This window comes from Pongo pygmaeus, chromosome 6 (genome assembly GCF_028885625.2).
Source record: "Pongo pygmaeus isolate AG05252 chromosome 6, NHGRI_mPonPyg2-v2.0_pri, whole genome shotgun sequence".
NCBI lineage: Eukaryota > Metazoa > Chordata > Mammalia > Primates > Hominidae > Pongo > Pongo pygmaeus.
In genome coordinates, this window is record NC_072379.2 from 57891788 (window position 1) to 57908837 (window position 17050).

Genomic DNA, 17050 nt, shown 5'->3' on the forward strand with positions numbered 1-17050 from the left:
TGTAAACTGTCATGGCGCTGGTGGGAGTGTAGCAGTGAGGATGACCAGAGGTCACTCTTGTCACCATCTTGGTTTTGGTGGGATTTAGCTGGTTTCATTACTGCAAACCGTTTTATCAGAAAGGTCTTTATGACCTGTATCTTGTGCCAACCTATCTCATCCACTGACTTAGAATGCCTTAACCATCTGGGAATGCAGCCCAGTAGGTCTCAGCCTTATTTTACTCAGCTCCTATTCAAGGTGGAGTTGCTCTGGTTCACATGCCTCTGACAAGACTATGTGAGGAATAGATGTCATTACCCCCAACCCCAAATTTCATCATACAAAGGTGACATATATTATTTGCATTTGAGTGCTTTATTATATCGGAATTGCAGTGATATTAACACTTGTACAAATGCACAAAATCTTGTCTCTTCTTGCTAGAAAGAGATGTAAAAATCTGACCTAGTTGAACAGTCTTAATGAACTCATTGTCCATTGGTAACAATAAATGTGTTCACGAAGCAACAAAAAGCTTAACACAAAATTAACATATTAAATGCTGCAGCAAGTATTTACATGTATGTACCCCTTTTTTTCTCCTTCCAATAAGGAAGGTGGTTGCTTTACAAATAGACAAACAAACACAAATGCTTTGCTGTTTACAAATACAAACAACCCCAAGTCCAGAACTTAAAGTGACAGCACCTTTTTGGGACTTCCTCAGTTAACACTTACTTTACACAGTGCTAAACTTTTTTCTTTTAATTATATTTTTGGACAATATTTATATTCCAATTGTCCTAGAACATTGTGTTTGAACTGAGCTATTTTTCTGGGCCTTTTCAGAGGATCCCAAACCCTATGTCCTCTCTAGAGAGAACATTTCAAGCTTATCTGTTCTCCAAGACAGTTCTCAAAGGCAACATTCCTTTCTCTATGAGGCAGATGTGATTTAGCAGAACTTAGAAGGGAAAAAGGTGAATAGGTTGTATTTTCTACTGGCTGCTGGTTGGGAAGGGTCCTTTCTCTTAAACCCCCTCCACTCAACACAACTGATACCTTTCATCATCTCCTATAGTGTCTGTGGCATTGGTATTCTAAAGGAGAAAACTAGAATCTAATGAGCTTATTGTGCATAAGATTTTAATGACGTATTTAAAGCTAATTTATTCAGCTTCCACATTCTCAGTCCTGAGGCTAAATTATTCTATTGTAAAAAATCCAATCCTATAAAGTTCTATAATATGAAGCTCAATGTAAGAATATCTTAAATGGCTTAGAAGGAGCTTTCTAGATCCTGGCTTCTAATGAGCTAGATATTGTAAGTTGGTCTAAATACAACAGTTGGTAATTATTGATTCGTTTCTGATGACAAGTTGGAAAGGTATCAGAGTGCCACTTAAGAGTATTAATCTTTTAACAAAAGTTGGCAATTTGGCCTTACCTCCCACTTCAGCTGTGGTTAAATAGTTTTTTTAAAAAATAGACAATTTATAAGGAAAAAAATATATAAACGCTCTTTAAGCAATTTGGCTACAAGCATTACATCACTGAAAAACTCCACAAGAAATAGTAAAATATTTTGAATGGACATACACTTTTTCATTTTCACAACATGACGAGCTAGGTTTTTTGTTTTTAAAATTTCTTTGTGTTTGTTTTGGTATTGAATTTTACTTGTAAGTTTATTGCTGCTGTGTCATCTTATCCTACCTTAGATTATAATTGTGAAATAGAGGTGCTGTCCCTAATTATGTTACAAGGCAACATTGTATTTTTGAGACCTAGGAATGAAATCGATAGGGCCACTGTTCTTTCAGTGGCCTCAGAGAGTCTATGGCTAGGACAACAGTCAGATGTGCACCAGGATGCACAAAAGAATAAGTCTCCTGGCTTATTCAGGACACTTTGGTTTGGAAGATAAGAGAAAATTCTTAAGTATAGCTTAGCTGCTGCCTCACATCTGTTGCATAATATAACATTTTTTAAAAACATGCTATGAATAAAGGGATAAAGAGTATAAACCATATAGTGTACTGGCTCTTCTCCTTGGCATTCTTGTAGTAGGCTTCACGTAGGCTGATGTGAGACACAGGTCTCAGCTGTGCTACCAATGGACACACATAAATGTACCTGGTGCAAATATCTGTAAAGTATTTTAAATGATGCCGCTCAGAGCCTTGGAGGACGGGTGGGGAGCAAAGGCAAGTTTGAGGACAGAGAAGAGGTTAGAAAGAGAATAAGAGAAATACAAAGGGATCAAAAAGCTAAAGTGCAATTTTTAAATATAAATTATTTTAAAAGCAGAAAAGAGATTCTAAATTGCTACTGTTCGCATAGGCACGGTTTTATTCAAATTTAAATGGGTTGTTTCCTTTCCCTTCTCAGATATACTGCATAATGGAGCTTGAATGGCTTAAAGCTACTGCATATTGTTCGGGAAGGGACAAAAAGCACTAAGGGAGCTGAATAGTGCAAGGCTTTCTAGGAAATTGGGGTGGGGTGGAGAGAGGCAGAGATGAAGTTGTTTTTACACTTCTACAAGAAAGCTGTTCCAGTTATAGTTACTGATTCCCTTTAGCTGAACTCTGCTTCCTAAATGAAAGAGCTTACTTTAAAAATGAAAACAGAAATAAATGTTTTAAAAAAACTGTTTAGAATGTTGATTAAAAAATAACTCACAGAGCAACAAAAATCCTTGAAATGTCTATGCACAGAGATCTAAGCAAACATTTCCACCAAATGATGGAGAATAGCCATTTGAAACCCTGAAAAATGAAAATACACATAACTATAGTAGTTTATTATGGACTAACACTTTAGAAACAAGTAGATCCTACAGAATACTGTTCAAATGGAATGTTTAAAAATAACATTTATTAATAAATATCTTATAAAATTCTAAATTAATAGATTCCTGTTCAAATTTTGCTTTGGTCCTTGAATTCCACTGTATACACACATACATACATATATATTTTCTTAGATGGTTTTTTCTTTTTTTAACCAGAAAGAAACACATTCTATCCTAACTGGATGGCTAGTTTTATAGCAGTTACCGAGGCTTAAAACTCCCCAGCCAAAGGCTTGTCTGTTACCGCAGCTGGTTTATGATTTTAATGACAAACTCAACTTACACGCTAAAGTTTACTTAACAGGCAACAACCACCAGAACATTCATCGTCGACATCCCTCTATCAGAATACGCTCTCCATTTTGTTTCACTGACTACATAGGATCTGAAGAGTATTTGCTCTAAGTCACCCTAAAATTACTGTAATATATACTGTGAGCACACAAACTGCTTGTCTCCCACAGGCTGTATTAAGACTGTGGCTTGCATCCGTTGATGTGGCCGCAGGAGAGGGCTGAGTAGTAGTGTAATGGGAAAACATGCGACTTAACACTTGGCTTTCAAATTAGTACATTCATCCATGGCTAGCATTTTCACTCTACCTCTCCTGGCATCGTGGATTGAGAAATGTGTCAAGGAGAAACAATTAAGATGTGGACACCTCCATTTAAGTGACAGTTTACCTGGTAGAAATGCTCTCAGGTGTACTTATCTGAGTTGTTAACTCCCATCACATAAGGCAGGGGAGGCACTATAGACGTTCCCAGGGAGGCTGGCAGTGACTTCAGAGACAGATCTCGCCGATCAAGAAAACCACACACGAATGGGGAGAGGCAGTGTGGCAGGATTTTCCCTCCTTAGGACAGGTGCTCTGAAGGCCGTGATGACTGATTCATGAACACATGGATGGGTGACCTAGTAACTGGCTGAGGGAGGAGAATGGAGTACAAAGATATTCTCCCAAACAGGCAAAAAGTGTAGGACAAGGAGGAGGGATTTTCAGGCAGATTGATTATTCTGTTGTCTGGTGACGGCTGGGCCTTTAGGTAAAAGACTTAATATTGATAAGCCAAGTGCTGGATTTGACCAATGTATCTTTCTGTTTGGAATTTCAAGAAGCACTGACAACTAGTTGGAATCTTTCATTTACTGTATTTCCATACCGTGAATGAACACACCTAAAGGCCCTGAGTAGAACAAGAAGACAGTTTATTCTAATTATATGTTGAGGCCGGTTTGCTAATGTGTGTGGTTGGTTTTCCTACTTAGCATAAAAAACAGACATAATTGAGCTATATATAATGCACATCAGTCAAACTGTCAAGTTGCTGAACGAAGAAAACTCAGGCAAGTTCTTAACTGCAGAGGCTTTCAGCCTAACAACTGAATATTTCAATCAAAAGGTGGAACAGAAGTAAACTAAACCATCATTGTAGTGACAGTCACTCCCTGGACATTCTGATATTACTAGTGGATTTTTTAAAAATCCATTTTATTAAGTGCTATGCATGCAGTAAAGAAAGAAAAATGTTTGTTTACTTAAAGCAAAACATAACATAAAAATTAAAAATTAAAAAACCCAACTAAACATTTTAATGCACTCTTTCTCCTTTTTTTGGGGGGGGGAGGGGAGACAGATAGATGGTCCTAGGAAAGAATTTTGAAATATGATTTTTGATTTCAAAACAGAGATATGAATGTTAACTTCTTTTTAAAGCTGAGTCTTAAACATTTCTTAGGAAGCCAGTCAGATTAAACCATTCAGCTGTTACTGTTGGAATTTAAAAAACAACAACTATGAATTCAGTATTTAAAATACTTGAAAATGATATGTTTGTCTAAAATATAATAGAAAATTATTCCGTTTGCATTTTTTCTTTTTTTCTCTTTTCTCTTTTTTCTTTCTTTTTTTTTTTGCTTTTGTTTTGATTCTTCAACCATATATCCAAGTCATAAGTTTCACTGGACACTCAAAACCATCTTTTGAAAGCACTGCATACACGGAAAGATTGTTGATAAATATTGATTTAAAAAGTAAGTTATTAGATAAAACTGAAACTAGTTATATAAAAATCATGCTTCGAGACCCTCATATTTTCTTTTTTTCTCCAAAATAGATTCTTATACTATAGTGAGAGAAAAAAACACATCCTTCCCTTTTCTGAACTCTTATAAAAGCTACACCTTTTGTAAAATACTGTTCTTTTAAAACCCATGAACACACACACACACACACACACACACGTTAAGAGGTCAAGCATTCAAATGGAGATGAAACACCAGCACCTGCCTAGATTGCTAGAGAGAAACATTCACCCCTGTTATTTGTGAGATGTGATATTAAAACATTAGCACAGTAGAATGGCTTGTTTCAAGGAGGCACGACCGTGGTTCAGAGACTATCTGCTTTGTATCATGGGCAAGTTCACAAAAGTTGTTGAAAATAAATCAGAATAATTCAGAAGAGTGAAGTAGGCTGGGTGCAGTGGCTCACACCTATAATCCCAACACTTTGGGAGGAAGAAGTAGGATAGTTTGAGACCAGCCTGGGCAACATAAGAGAGACCTCATCTTTTATTTTATAATAAAAGTAAAAATAAATTAGCCAGGCATAGTTATGTGAACCTGTGGTCCCAGCTACACAGGCGGCGGAGGGGGAAGGATAGCTTGAACTCAGAGGATGACGCTGCAGTGATCCGTGATTATACCACTGCACTTCAGTCTGGGCAATAGGTGAGACTCTGTCTCAAAAAAGAAAAAAAAAGAGTGAAGTAGCCTGTGCCTCATCCATGGGGTTCCTTCAGCAGTCCAAGAGTGCTTAACTGTTGTGGGAAGGCTAAAAGTGCCCCTATGGAAACACTGGGTTTTCTTTCTCTCTTTGTTTCTCCAGTAGTTAGTCTATTTTCACCCCCCAGAACAGCAAAGCCGGTTCCATAGGCTTAAGAAAAAAAAAATAATAATAAATCTTAGGCTATTAGCAGCTGATGATTGAACAATGTAATCTGTGTAGTGAATAGAGCCCTTCTGAATTATTATATAGTACATGGATTTTCAACGTTATAGACAGGCCATATAAAACCAGTTGCAATCCAAGGGTGTCATGTTATAGTCCCACATCAAAATTTGGACTTTCACAATCAAGGCTTACAAAGCTCCCTTCCCTAGTGTCTCCCCAGCTGGTATTCAACCGTGCTTCACTTATAACTAAACCACTTTCATTTGCTCTGATTATTAAAAACATTAAATCAGGCACATTAAACATCTCCTGGTTACTATTTTGTGAAAAGCAAGAGTTGAATGAACTCCAGCTGTGGGTGAAGTGTAAGTGAAGCAACGGTTAGGTCCACATTTTGGAGGTTTGCTTTTTTTTTTTTTTCTTTAAACATTATTTTCTTATTCACATGCAATGCTAAAGGGAAAAAAATAAAACAGAAGGAAGTCAAAATGAAGAGTAAATAGGGAGCCTAAGAAAAAGTGGAAATGGAGAAGAAAACTGGGCATTAGCAAGTGGACCAAGAGGAGAAGGAGAGGTGAAGAGATGCTCAGTGGTATTATTTGGACATCAATGGATCTTATAATATTTTATAGTAAGAAAAAAAAAGGTATGGGAAAGGCTGTGTGTTTATCTGGAATTCTGGTGACACCACAGCACGAACTCAACATGAGTTAAGACGTCAAAAGATTTCCTACCCAGTTAACCTTGGATCTGTCTTACTTGACATCTAGGTATACCTCATTTTGGCTAAAAGCTGTGGTTTAGCAAGATTCAATGTTTCAGGCAAAGGGTTGGACTGATAAGAATGAAACCATGGCTATATACAGAAAAGGTTCAGTTTATAAACAAGTAACTGGTACCAGAAAATTGGAGAAAAGCACCAAAGCATTTCCCAAGCTGATAGATATTAATTGCATAACTCCCTTTTTTCTTATATAACTAAGTATAAAAGACAACATTTCCATAATAACTATAAAAATGAAAGCCAGTCTTTGAAGAACTGAGGAGTCTTCCAGGTCTGAGTTAATTCTAAAAATGCCCTTAAAAGAAAGGACGCATGGTACGCTACAGCTCTTCTTGGAGGCCAGGTCTGATGGTGCATTTTAAAGAATCGGATTCAGGTCTGTTCTGTGAGTGGTGAGCTGGCTGAGGGTGGAGCTTCCTACCACCTCGCTGACCGATGAGGAAGTAGTGATGGTATTATGCTGGATGACTTGTTGCTGGGAGCAAGCCGGGACAGGACTAGCAGGAGGACTACTCTCCGGACCTAGGGAGAAAAAAAAGACAACACACACACATACACACACCAATATAGGTCTTTTTTGTATGGACTTGTGGACTCCTCAGAGAAACGGTACTAGATATTTACTTGAAATAGAAGTTTCACACATTTTCTTCTGAAAGTTAATTTCAAAACTTTATTTTCAACTGTTGTCACAATGCTATGCCTTTTCAGTTTACATCTATGAGCAAAGCCATGCTTTCTATATCAGTAAAATGATTTGATGTGTTTCAGTCGTGGATATGTGAACTTCCCCATCTTGTCTTTTTAAATAGCCATCCATATATCAAATGTGGAAAAATACTCACATGTGGTGGGAGAATCTGTGTTGCTCAATCTAAAAAATTATTTGAAAATAAATTGACCTTCAGCCATGAATCCCTGCTCCTCCCACCATCCCTACTCAATTATCATTTAACCAACTGGCATTCCAGATGCAGAAACGGGAGTCTGAAGGAAGGGATCATTTTATGTATTGGTAAACTGAGGCCAGTCACTAGCTTTTTAGCCCAGTGAGTAACATGCAGTGTTTTTGGAGGCACTGGATATGATTCACCCAAGGCCTGGTTCCCAGCCCACAGATTTCTGAAGGAGACTGCTAGGCCACTGGTACTTGGGCTTCAGCTGGCTCTTTTCTTACTGGCTGCAAAACTGGAATTTGGTATTTTTTCTGATACTTTGAAATGCCAGGGAAGGAGTAGCCAGAAATTATCAGGAGGTGGTGGGCATGGTGTTGCACAGGGGTCAGGAAAAAGGGATCCCCTTGGAAGAATAGTCTGGAAGCCACTCAAGAATTCTTGTATATCTGCCTGGAAGTACAATCTGTACTTTACTTTTGCTCTTTCAATCAAATTCAGTGAAAACTTAGTGGCAAAAAATATTGGACACTAAAGAAAAGTGAAAAAGTCGGTGACTTACTTAGATATCCTTGTGATTCTTTCTGCATGGCTGTTATTGGGCAGTCTTTATGTGTTAACAACAACTGTTTCAGCTGGGCCACCTCATTTTTCAACATAGACACTTCATTCTAAAAGAGATGTATTAAAACCATGTTGAGAAGACCAGAGGATACAAACCCAAAGCCCTGTGCACTTTCAACAACAAAACTGGCAAACTCTTCCGTTATGTCTAAATGACATTGAGAATATTATTTAGTGTGGTTCGCCTGAAAGTTTGTAGCTTACCTTTAATTTGGCCCTCACATTTCCTAGGGGCTTTCTGAAGAGATTAGGTTTTAACTCAAGAGCTGAACCTTATTAAAAGGCTAGACCACACCCTTAGGTGATGGGAACTGAAGCCAGGTGAGAATCCTTACTCCACACTGACTGCGTGACCCTAGGTAGATTACATAACCCAGCTGAGCTCCAGCAACCTCGTTATAAGATGGGGATAAGAAGAGTACAACATTATTTGTGTTACTGTGAGGATTAAATACAGTAATAGATGGGAAACAGTTAGAACAATACCCAGCACATACTAAGCACTTAATACATTTAACTATGGTAACCTTCACAAGCTCAGGTTGACATCCAATTGAGAATGTGAATATGAGGCACGCATTGGGCAGAATTATGTGGTAGGATTTGTGGCTTCCACCTGAAATGCAATCAGAATAAGCTGACTCATCTACCATCAGATTTTCCAAAAGAAGTCTGTGTTGCTCAATCTAAAAAGAATATCTGAAAATTAATTGACCTTCAGTCATGAATCCCAGCTCTCCCCACCATCTCCTACTCAATTACTGTTCATGGGATACTGTTGAGCAGAGCACATCCACCTGCCTGATGCCCACTGAGCAGGAGGCATGGAAGCACACAGTACACATGTTGGTCAGCTGCAGGTGGATGATGCCAGCTCAGGGTGGCAAGAGGCAATGAAGTTTTGGGCCATGATTGAATTAATTTGATTGAGTTCATTGATTATTTGGTCAATTTCGGTCTATAAAATACTGTTTCCCCCCTCAATATCAGGATATTGTGGATGGTGTGGGGTTTTCTTCTTATTTACTCATGTAAGTGCCTCAGATCTCTACTTTATCTGTTAATAGTAATTCACAAAGGCATGCTCATAGCTTTGTAGAATAATGAACTTGGCACCCATTGTCTACAAATATAAACATAAAATAGATGGCGGCTCCGAGATGCTTCCACTTGATAAAAGTGAACTGTAAATGTAGTGCTACCTTGAATAAGCCATTTAAAAATTGTGATCAATAATATCCTCTCTTTGGTCAAGGTTTATTTGTGGCTGCCAGGCATTATACTTCACATGTAGGAGACTTAAAAAATGCATGCACACAGAAAAGGACGATTAACATTGCTGTCATTAAGTTGGACCTACACTTTCAATATGAACTTGGCTTTTCAGCCATGTATTTATCACCTAGGAAAGTATGTTTGGGATTCTAGAAGTTACTCTAAAAAAAATTGAAATCCGTTTTAAGGAATATCTCCCATTTCTAAATTTCTTTGTGAAATAAATTATAAGCAACCATATATTGAGTAATATTAATAACAAAATAAAAATAATAAAACAATAACAAAATAATACAAATCTCATCTACAAATCTCATCTCATTCCCTTTCTCTTCCAAACTTTATTTTTACAAAATAAAAATGACTATTTGGGAAATTAGCCTTAATGATGAATAAATCACTTAATCAAACAAGAAAATTGCTCTTACATCTCAGAACATACAAGAAGGCAAATTGTACCTCCCAACTCCAAATGAATGTGATTGATAAGGGGCTCTGTGGGAACCAAAAGTGACCCTGTCAATTCCAGGGTCAGTGGGATAACTTACAGGACAATTTATTTTAGCCTTAAACACTAACTTCTTCCTCTTTGACTTTACACCTATCTAAATTCAGATGGCCTTCCTTCTTTTTCTCAGTTCTCCTTCTGCTCAAAATAGCACATATAAAAGAAAGTCACTTCTAGACCATCATATGAAGGCAATCTCTGGTTAAAAAAAAAACAACCAAACAAAAACCAAGAAAGGAAACAGAGATGTGTTTATGTGTGTGTGTGTGTGTGTGTGTGTGTGTGTATTTGCTTCAGAAGGAAATGTCATATTATTTGCATTTAGACTACAGAAATAACACTTTTCTGAAATCGAAACTGCTAGACACCTTGCCCCCTGAATAGAAGCTCTCAGCTGCAGATAATGTAGACAATGGATCTTAGAAAATGGAATCAAGTTCCAATTTCTAGTGAATCCACACTTTTCTACCTAGAAAACAACAAACAAGAAAAGTATTAAAAACAAAACTGGGTTCTCTTGCTTTCTTATACTTTTGGAAGAAAAAAATACCCCTGCCTGTGGCCATCTTGGAGAGGTTGAATTTAGTCTCCATTTCTTCCCCGACTATGTCCTGGGCAATGAAACCCTTTCTTGGCAGCATTCGATCTCCCAGGCACAAAGTGTCCATTGCCCCTTCCCTAAGAAAACACTCAATTCTATTCTCTGGGTTTCTACAGTTAGCAAAGAACTAACTGCCTATGATATTTGGCATGCCCCAAACAGTTTCACAATAAATTTTTGCTTTCATAAGGCTGTTTTACTATAAAAAGAGCACTAGTCAGCACATGTGGTGCCCTGGCCTATCACCAAAACCCCATACAAAGTATATGACTTTGCTGGCATTTAGTCTATGAACAGCAAAACACTTTATTAATAAAGCAATATGTTGTAAGTACAGAGACCAAAGGCCTGAGTGTTGTGAGGATCTGTAAAAATGCAGCACCCTGAGAATATTGAGACAACTGACCATCATTTAAAGATATATGTGAATATGAACATATTCTTTTTTTCTTTTTTATTGTTATAGAGACAAGGTCTTGCTATGTTGTCCAGGCTGGACTACAGTGGCACCATCATGGTTCACTGCAGCCTCTACCTCCCGGGCTCAAGCAATCCTCCCACCTCAGCCTTCTGAGTAGCAGGGACTACAGACATGTGCCACAATGCCCACCTAATTTTAAAAAATGTTTTGCAAAGATGGGGTGTAGCTATTTTGCCCAGGCTGCTCTTGAACTCCTGGCCTCAAGTGATTCTCCAGCCTCAGCCTTCCCAAGTGCTGGGATTACAGGCATGAGCCACTGTGCCTGGCAGGACATATTTCTTAATGTAACATGTTAATAATTAGCCATGTTATTGTGGGAAAATGAACACCAATTAATGTCCTCAGTAGAGAAGGGCAATCAGCTTCTTGTTTATACCATATACACATAACTACGATGCTGCAAGGACTAAATAAAGGCCTAATAACCATATAAGCCATAGAAATTCATGGGGCAGCGTCCAGTAGGAAAACGAACTCTCACCTGAGAGTTGAGAATAATAGGGTTTGAGCTCCCAAGCTGCCATGCCAACCAACTATAAAACACGATGGTTGAACTACTTCTCTAAGTTCCTTCTAGAAAGAATTTTTTTTTTATTCTACAAGCAATTCTGTGTCACCTTCTATTGAGAAAGCAAATTACCCAATTATCTAATGAAAGATTCAATCTTGACTTTTATTCATTACTTAGCTACTTTCAATATGCTCAAATATGCTTATAATTCAGGTCTTATCTTTCATAAGAGAGCCAGTTCTAGCACCTCTTATGCTTCCAAATCTTAGTAGGGCAGATTTCAAAGCAACATTTATAGTTTCATTTTAGAGCAAAATTTTCTATGTCCATTTATGTGTCCATATTACTGAGAGAGCGTCTATGGAGCCTTCATTATATTTCATAAGGGGCCTTTGGCTTAAGAAAGGTCAAGAATCACTATCCTAGAGAAAGAAGAATGAATTGTGTGCTGTGCACATGCATAATCATCTTAAAGATTCCATAGTGAAAGACTGATTAGTGTAGCAAATGCACAAATACTAGACTATATTTTAAGTAAAAACCCTTTTCAAGGGAACATAAGTGGAATCACCTTGAATTCATTTTGGAAGAGAACAACCAGATAGCAAATGTTTCAAAATGCATAAAAGAAATCAAATGTGGCCTGGAAGTCTAGTAGGGAAATAAAAACCAGGCCTTCTGGAGGCATTTTCTTACTCTGAATTACCTTGCTTTATAAATTGAGGAAAATCACCATTTTGTATTCCCCTACGTAGGTTATAATCAGAGTTTTAGGTCTTAATATAAAAGTACTTTGTAAATACAAGGTATTAATAATATGTATTGATTGTCTGGTGGAAATCAACTCTTCATTTTTTCATTTTTTTAAACGAATTTGAGTTTGCTCCTCTAAAGCAGTTAGCTGTTTAGTGACTGTAAGATCCAGTTGGACTGATCTATTTTTAAACCCATAGTTTGCCTTGGGATGAAGCAGCACTCCACAGAGATATTCAATACTACAAAAACATACTTTAAGCAAGCACTCCAACAAGTCCCTAATAGCTACATTTGCAGTGTTCAGCTTTGGGGATGTCATTATTTATATGATAAATCCACAATGCTTTTTGGTATAAGCAGTAGTTTGTGCCAAAAAAATAATTATCAAAATGGGCTCTACAATATACCCTCCCCCAGCTTTTTTGTTTTGGTAGATTAGCTGAGACCAGGTTTGGTTCACTCTGAAACAAAGAACTTTCAATTTGTCAAGCAACAGTTCCCATCTGGCCTATTTGCTTGCCAAGTCCCAGACCTGGGCTCATGTGTCCAAAATTTCAGCAGCAACTTAGACCATGTGTCTTTGCACTAAGAAAGAAAAGCAATTATTTCCATGGGTGACCAGATGATTTCCATATCCTCTACTGAACACAGACATTCTACTGAGTACCACATCAGCAGTCGATGAATTTAGAGCTGATCTTAGTCACTTAGTATCAGAAAAAAGAACATGGATTTCTTTGGCTTACGGAGTTTCTAAAATAGAAGATCACAAAGAAGTGAGTTAGGTCAACAGGAGACTTCCCTGAGTCCTCATTCTGCCACCTACTCATTGTGTGACATTAGGGACGACCCCCCATTTCCCTAACCTCAGTTTCTTTCTCCATAAAATGTCAGATTAGGTGGTTTCTAATATTTTCCCCAATTCCTATACCTTTTTTGACCTCTTGGGCAGAGATGTGTTGTGAGACTGGGAAATGAAGTCTGGGAGTTTGATTTTGTTTTCTTAGGTCTGGTTTTTCCAATCTGAAATGCTGCAGCGTAACTAGAGGGTTCTATGCTGGAAAACAACTCAAAAGTGGCAGCTGGCCATCCAGACCTTGGATATTCTATTTGGCTGGAGTTTGTTTGCCTAGCACCTTCCATTTCTGTTTACTTAAAATTTGGCTCACTGGTCCAGCCTCAAGAGAGACACCTTTTTCTTTTGACAAAGGTCCAGTGAGAGGGAAAGGGTCATTCAAAGGTAGCGGAATCTGCAGCATCCTCTCCAGCATCCCAGGGCCTGATGCAGGACACTCAGCTTCACAGAGAACACTGGGCGCTTGTGGCTTCTGTCCCTCCAAGGCAAAGCAGTGGTTGGAAAATATCAACAATTTAGTCTGTTCAGAGACTGTCCCTTTTTTGGGTACTGTTTTAACTACCAAAAGATATTGGTGCCTGTTACATGAACTCAGTAGGATTTTTTTTTTTTCTGGTGTTGGGAGCTAGAGTTCTAGTTTCTTTTTTTCCTTAGCCATTTGGCTCTAAAGAAATGTGAAAAAAATCAGTGCATTAGGGTCTAGCAAAGGGTAAATTTACCTTGTATGTTTTGTAAAAGCAATCGTAAATACGCATATGCCAAGTCACGAACACCTCTGGCCTCAAAGTCAGTGGACATCTTCACTTTCCTGGCTCTCTGCTATGATCCCTCCATGTTTGCATGCATTAGGATCATAGTCAATACCCTGAAGGAATTCTGCAAGGACTCATTTTAGCTAAAACTGATTTAAAGCCTTGGCAGCTGATATGTGCCAGCTGGCTATTTTTGGCTCCTTCATCTAAGCAGTGGTTCACAACTAATGCTGATTTTGCCACCCAACCTCCCTTCCCAACCACCACCAGAGGACAGTTGGCAATGTCTGGAGACTCTTTGGTTGTCGTAGTTGGGAGATGTGCTCCTGACATATAGTGGGTAAAGGCCAAGGATGCTGCTAAATAGCCTGCAATGCACAGGGCACAACAAAGCATGATCAAGTCCGAAAGTCAATAGGGCCAAGATTGAGAAAACCTACATGTTTGCATCATCCTTCTGCAGACCTCAGAAATGGTGGCAAATTCCTGGGGTTTCCCCCACTTCAGTTATTGCAGAACCACTGCGGTAATATTTACTAGGTTCACATATACAAGAACTTTTATTTACTTAACATGTTTGTGCAAATTAACTCAATTTTGAGTGATTTAGCCTTCTTACTAATATCTTTGAAACTGCAGATTTGATCTTCTAATTACATTTTTCAATACACATCAAAATTAAAATATGATTATTAATATTAAAAATGCTTGGTTGGTGTAGTGTCTCACACCTATAATCCCAACACTTTTGGAGGCCGAGGTGGGAGGGTTGCTTGAGCCTGGGAGTTTGAGACCAGCCTGGTCAACATAATAAGACCTTGTCTCTAGAGAAAAAAAAAAAATTATCTAGGCATGGTGGTGTGCACCTCGGGAGGTCTCAAAAAAGGTCTCAAAAAAGAAAAATGCTTTACCACATTCTACCTAAAAGTTTTTCAGATACTACTGTGCCTGTCAGATTCTACAAGTGGCTTTAAAGGTGGTTGAGTCCAGCCATTTCTCTGGTGCCTTGACTCCCTGCAATCACATCCTTGCCAAGTGGTCAAGCAGCCAATTCTTAGACACTCCAGCAATGAGGAATTCATTCATTTATTTAACAAATGGTTACTGAGTGTAGACACTATACTATAAACAGGGGAACCCATTCATTTATTCAACAAATAAGTTACTGAGTGTAGACACTACACTATAAACAGCAGATAGATAGATAGTGGGTGGAGGGAGTAGTAAGATACAGTCCCAATTTTCCCGCAGCATACAAGTTAGTGGGGGAATCATTATCTTATTTTCCTCACATCCGCTATATGTTTCCCAGTTTCTTTCTCATCATGTCTATCACAAAAAGAATGACACACTTAGGGGGAAAAATGAACATCCATAAATTATGAAATTCAGGCCTCATACAACACATGCTTTCCTTATATACTTTCAATTTGTACACTGGAAGCCCCAAGACATCTCCATTTAATGAAACTGAATATGCAAAGGCTTTGGGGTTTGGCACCCTAACTGTTCCTTTCTAAGGATGCACAGAGAACTAGGTGTGGGAAGAAGATAAAAGTGACCTACCAATGCCTAGTCATTAACTCTTTTTATTTTATTTATTTATTTATTTTTTTTTTTGAGAGAGTCTCACCCTGTTGCCCAGGCTGGAGTACAGTGGTGTGATCTTGGCTCACTCACTACAGCCTCTCCCTCCTGCATTCAAGCCATTCTCCTGCTTCAGCCTCCTGAGTAGCTGGGACTACAGGAATGCACCACCACACCGGCAATTTTTTTTTGTATTTTTAGTAGAGACGGGGTTTCTGCACCTTGGCCAGGCTGGTCTCAAACTCCTGACCTCAAGTGATCCAGCCACCTCCCAGAGTGATCAGCCTCCCACAGTGCTGGGATTATAGGTGTGGGCCACTGTGCCCGGACCCCATGAACTCTTAAAATGCAGTCTCCCTATGTAGGGTAATTTCCTCCCTGCCGCACTCTCTTTGGTCATTCTCTCAGCTTCTGGAAGCACTGGAGTATAATCCACAACTCTTAATGCTATCCCTGGACTGTGGGTTGCATACATGTCTGTTTACTTGCCTTTTTTTTTTCTGCTGATAAATAGTGAACATATTTTTAACATTAGAACAAATGCTCTGAACTGCATCATTGTAATCTATAAAGTCTATTGGAGAAGCCTGGGTACTAGAGTTTCTTCCTTTCCTCTTAGACACTCCCAGACACTTCTGGGCCTCATTATAAAATCTTCCCCACTTAAGCCATTCATAAAAAGCAAAAATTAAGCAAGATTCAAATCTTGGTGAGTTGGCAAATGAGATGAAAACATGCCTTTTCTTTCAGAGCTACATAATGACCATCAACCTTTCCTTCTTCCATGAAACAAAAATAGAGATAATCAAGTATAAGCCAAGGCAACCCCCTCAACCTAGTGAATATAATGAAAAGCTCCTTTTCAGTTGAAGGTTTATTATGGGCCAGGCACTGGGCAACTGCTTTGGAGACATTAGTTTGTTTATTGCTCCTAACGTAACAACTCTATAAAGTTATTATTCCCATTCTATAGAGGAAGAAACTGAGAGCCAGAGAGTTAAGCCTAGCAAGTAATTGCTGAACCACGGTTTGGATCTCTGTTGGATTAAAGCCTGTTTTCCCAGCCCTACAACTTAGGGGGGTAGGTCCCCCCTTCTCAGAGCTTTGTGGGCAAATTGATTGAAAACTGAATGGTTAATTTTGTTTTGTAGAGTGTCCCGGAATTAATAAAGCTCCAGGAGTGGGGCCGTGGCTCCTCTGTGGACTAAGTGTGTGGTATCACTGCTTAGGTCAACAAGTGCCTGTCAGGGCCGGAAATGCCCGTGGAGCAGAGGGCCTTTGAGTCCCAGGGAAAGACACCGTGGGCTGCACCTGAAGCTGCATGTTTGTCTGGGTGAGTTCTTCTGCTTTCTTTTCCAATGACATCACCCAGACCTTCCTCTTCTGTCTGCAGCGGGTGGCAGCTGCCCGGTTCCGTTCCAGAAATTTCCGCCGCCTCTCGTCCGGATCCTCATCTACCACCCTTCGCCGGCGCCCCCCTGTGGGCTGGGGTGGCTGTATTGTCTGGGTTGGCTGCATCTGTTGTGTTGCTGGTGAAACCTGCTGGGACAGAGAGGGAGGAGGTGATGGGGATAGGGAAGGACATGTTAGGTAAGGGAAGAAACTCAAGCTGATGTTAAAAAGCAAA

General features: G+C 39.0%; 1 protein-coding gene across 4 annotated transcripts in view; it reads right to left on the minus strand.

Annotated features, from left to right (window-relative positions):
- Positions 1-338: 338 nt before the first annotated feature.
- The window catches only part of CREB5 (cAMP responsive element binding protein 5), a 415375-nt gene continuing 398663 nt past the window's right edge, over positions 339-17050 (minus strand). For 2 of the 4 annotated variants that reach the window (XM_054495795.2, XM_054495796.2), the window contains 3 exons: positions 16735-16962; positions 8035-8143; positions 339-7101 (listed from right to left, as the gene is read on the minus strand). In XM_054495795.2, coding sequence (XP_054351770.1) covers positions 6938-7101; positions 8035-8143; positions 16735-16962 — 501 coding nt within the window. In that variant the 3' untranslated portion in view covers positions 339-6937. Of the gene's footprint in view, positions 7102-7177; positions 7454-8034; positions 8144-16734; positions 16966-17050 lie in introns of those variants that run through there. The other 2 variants (XM_063667426.1, XM_063667427.1) reach the window with 2 other exon arrangements.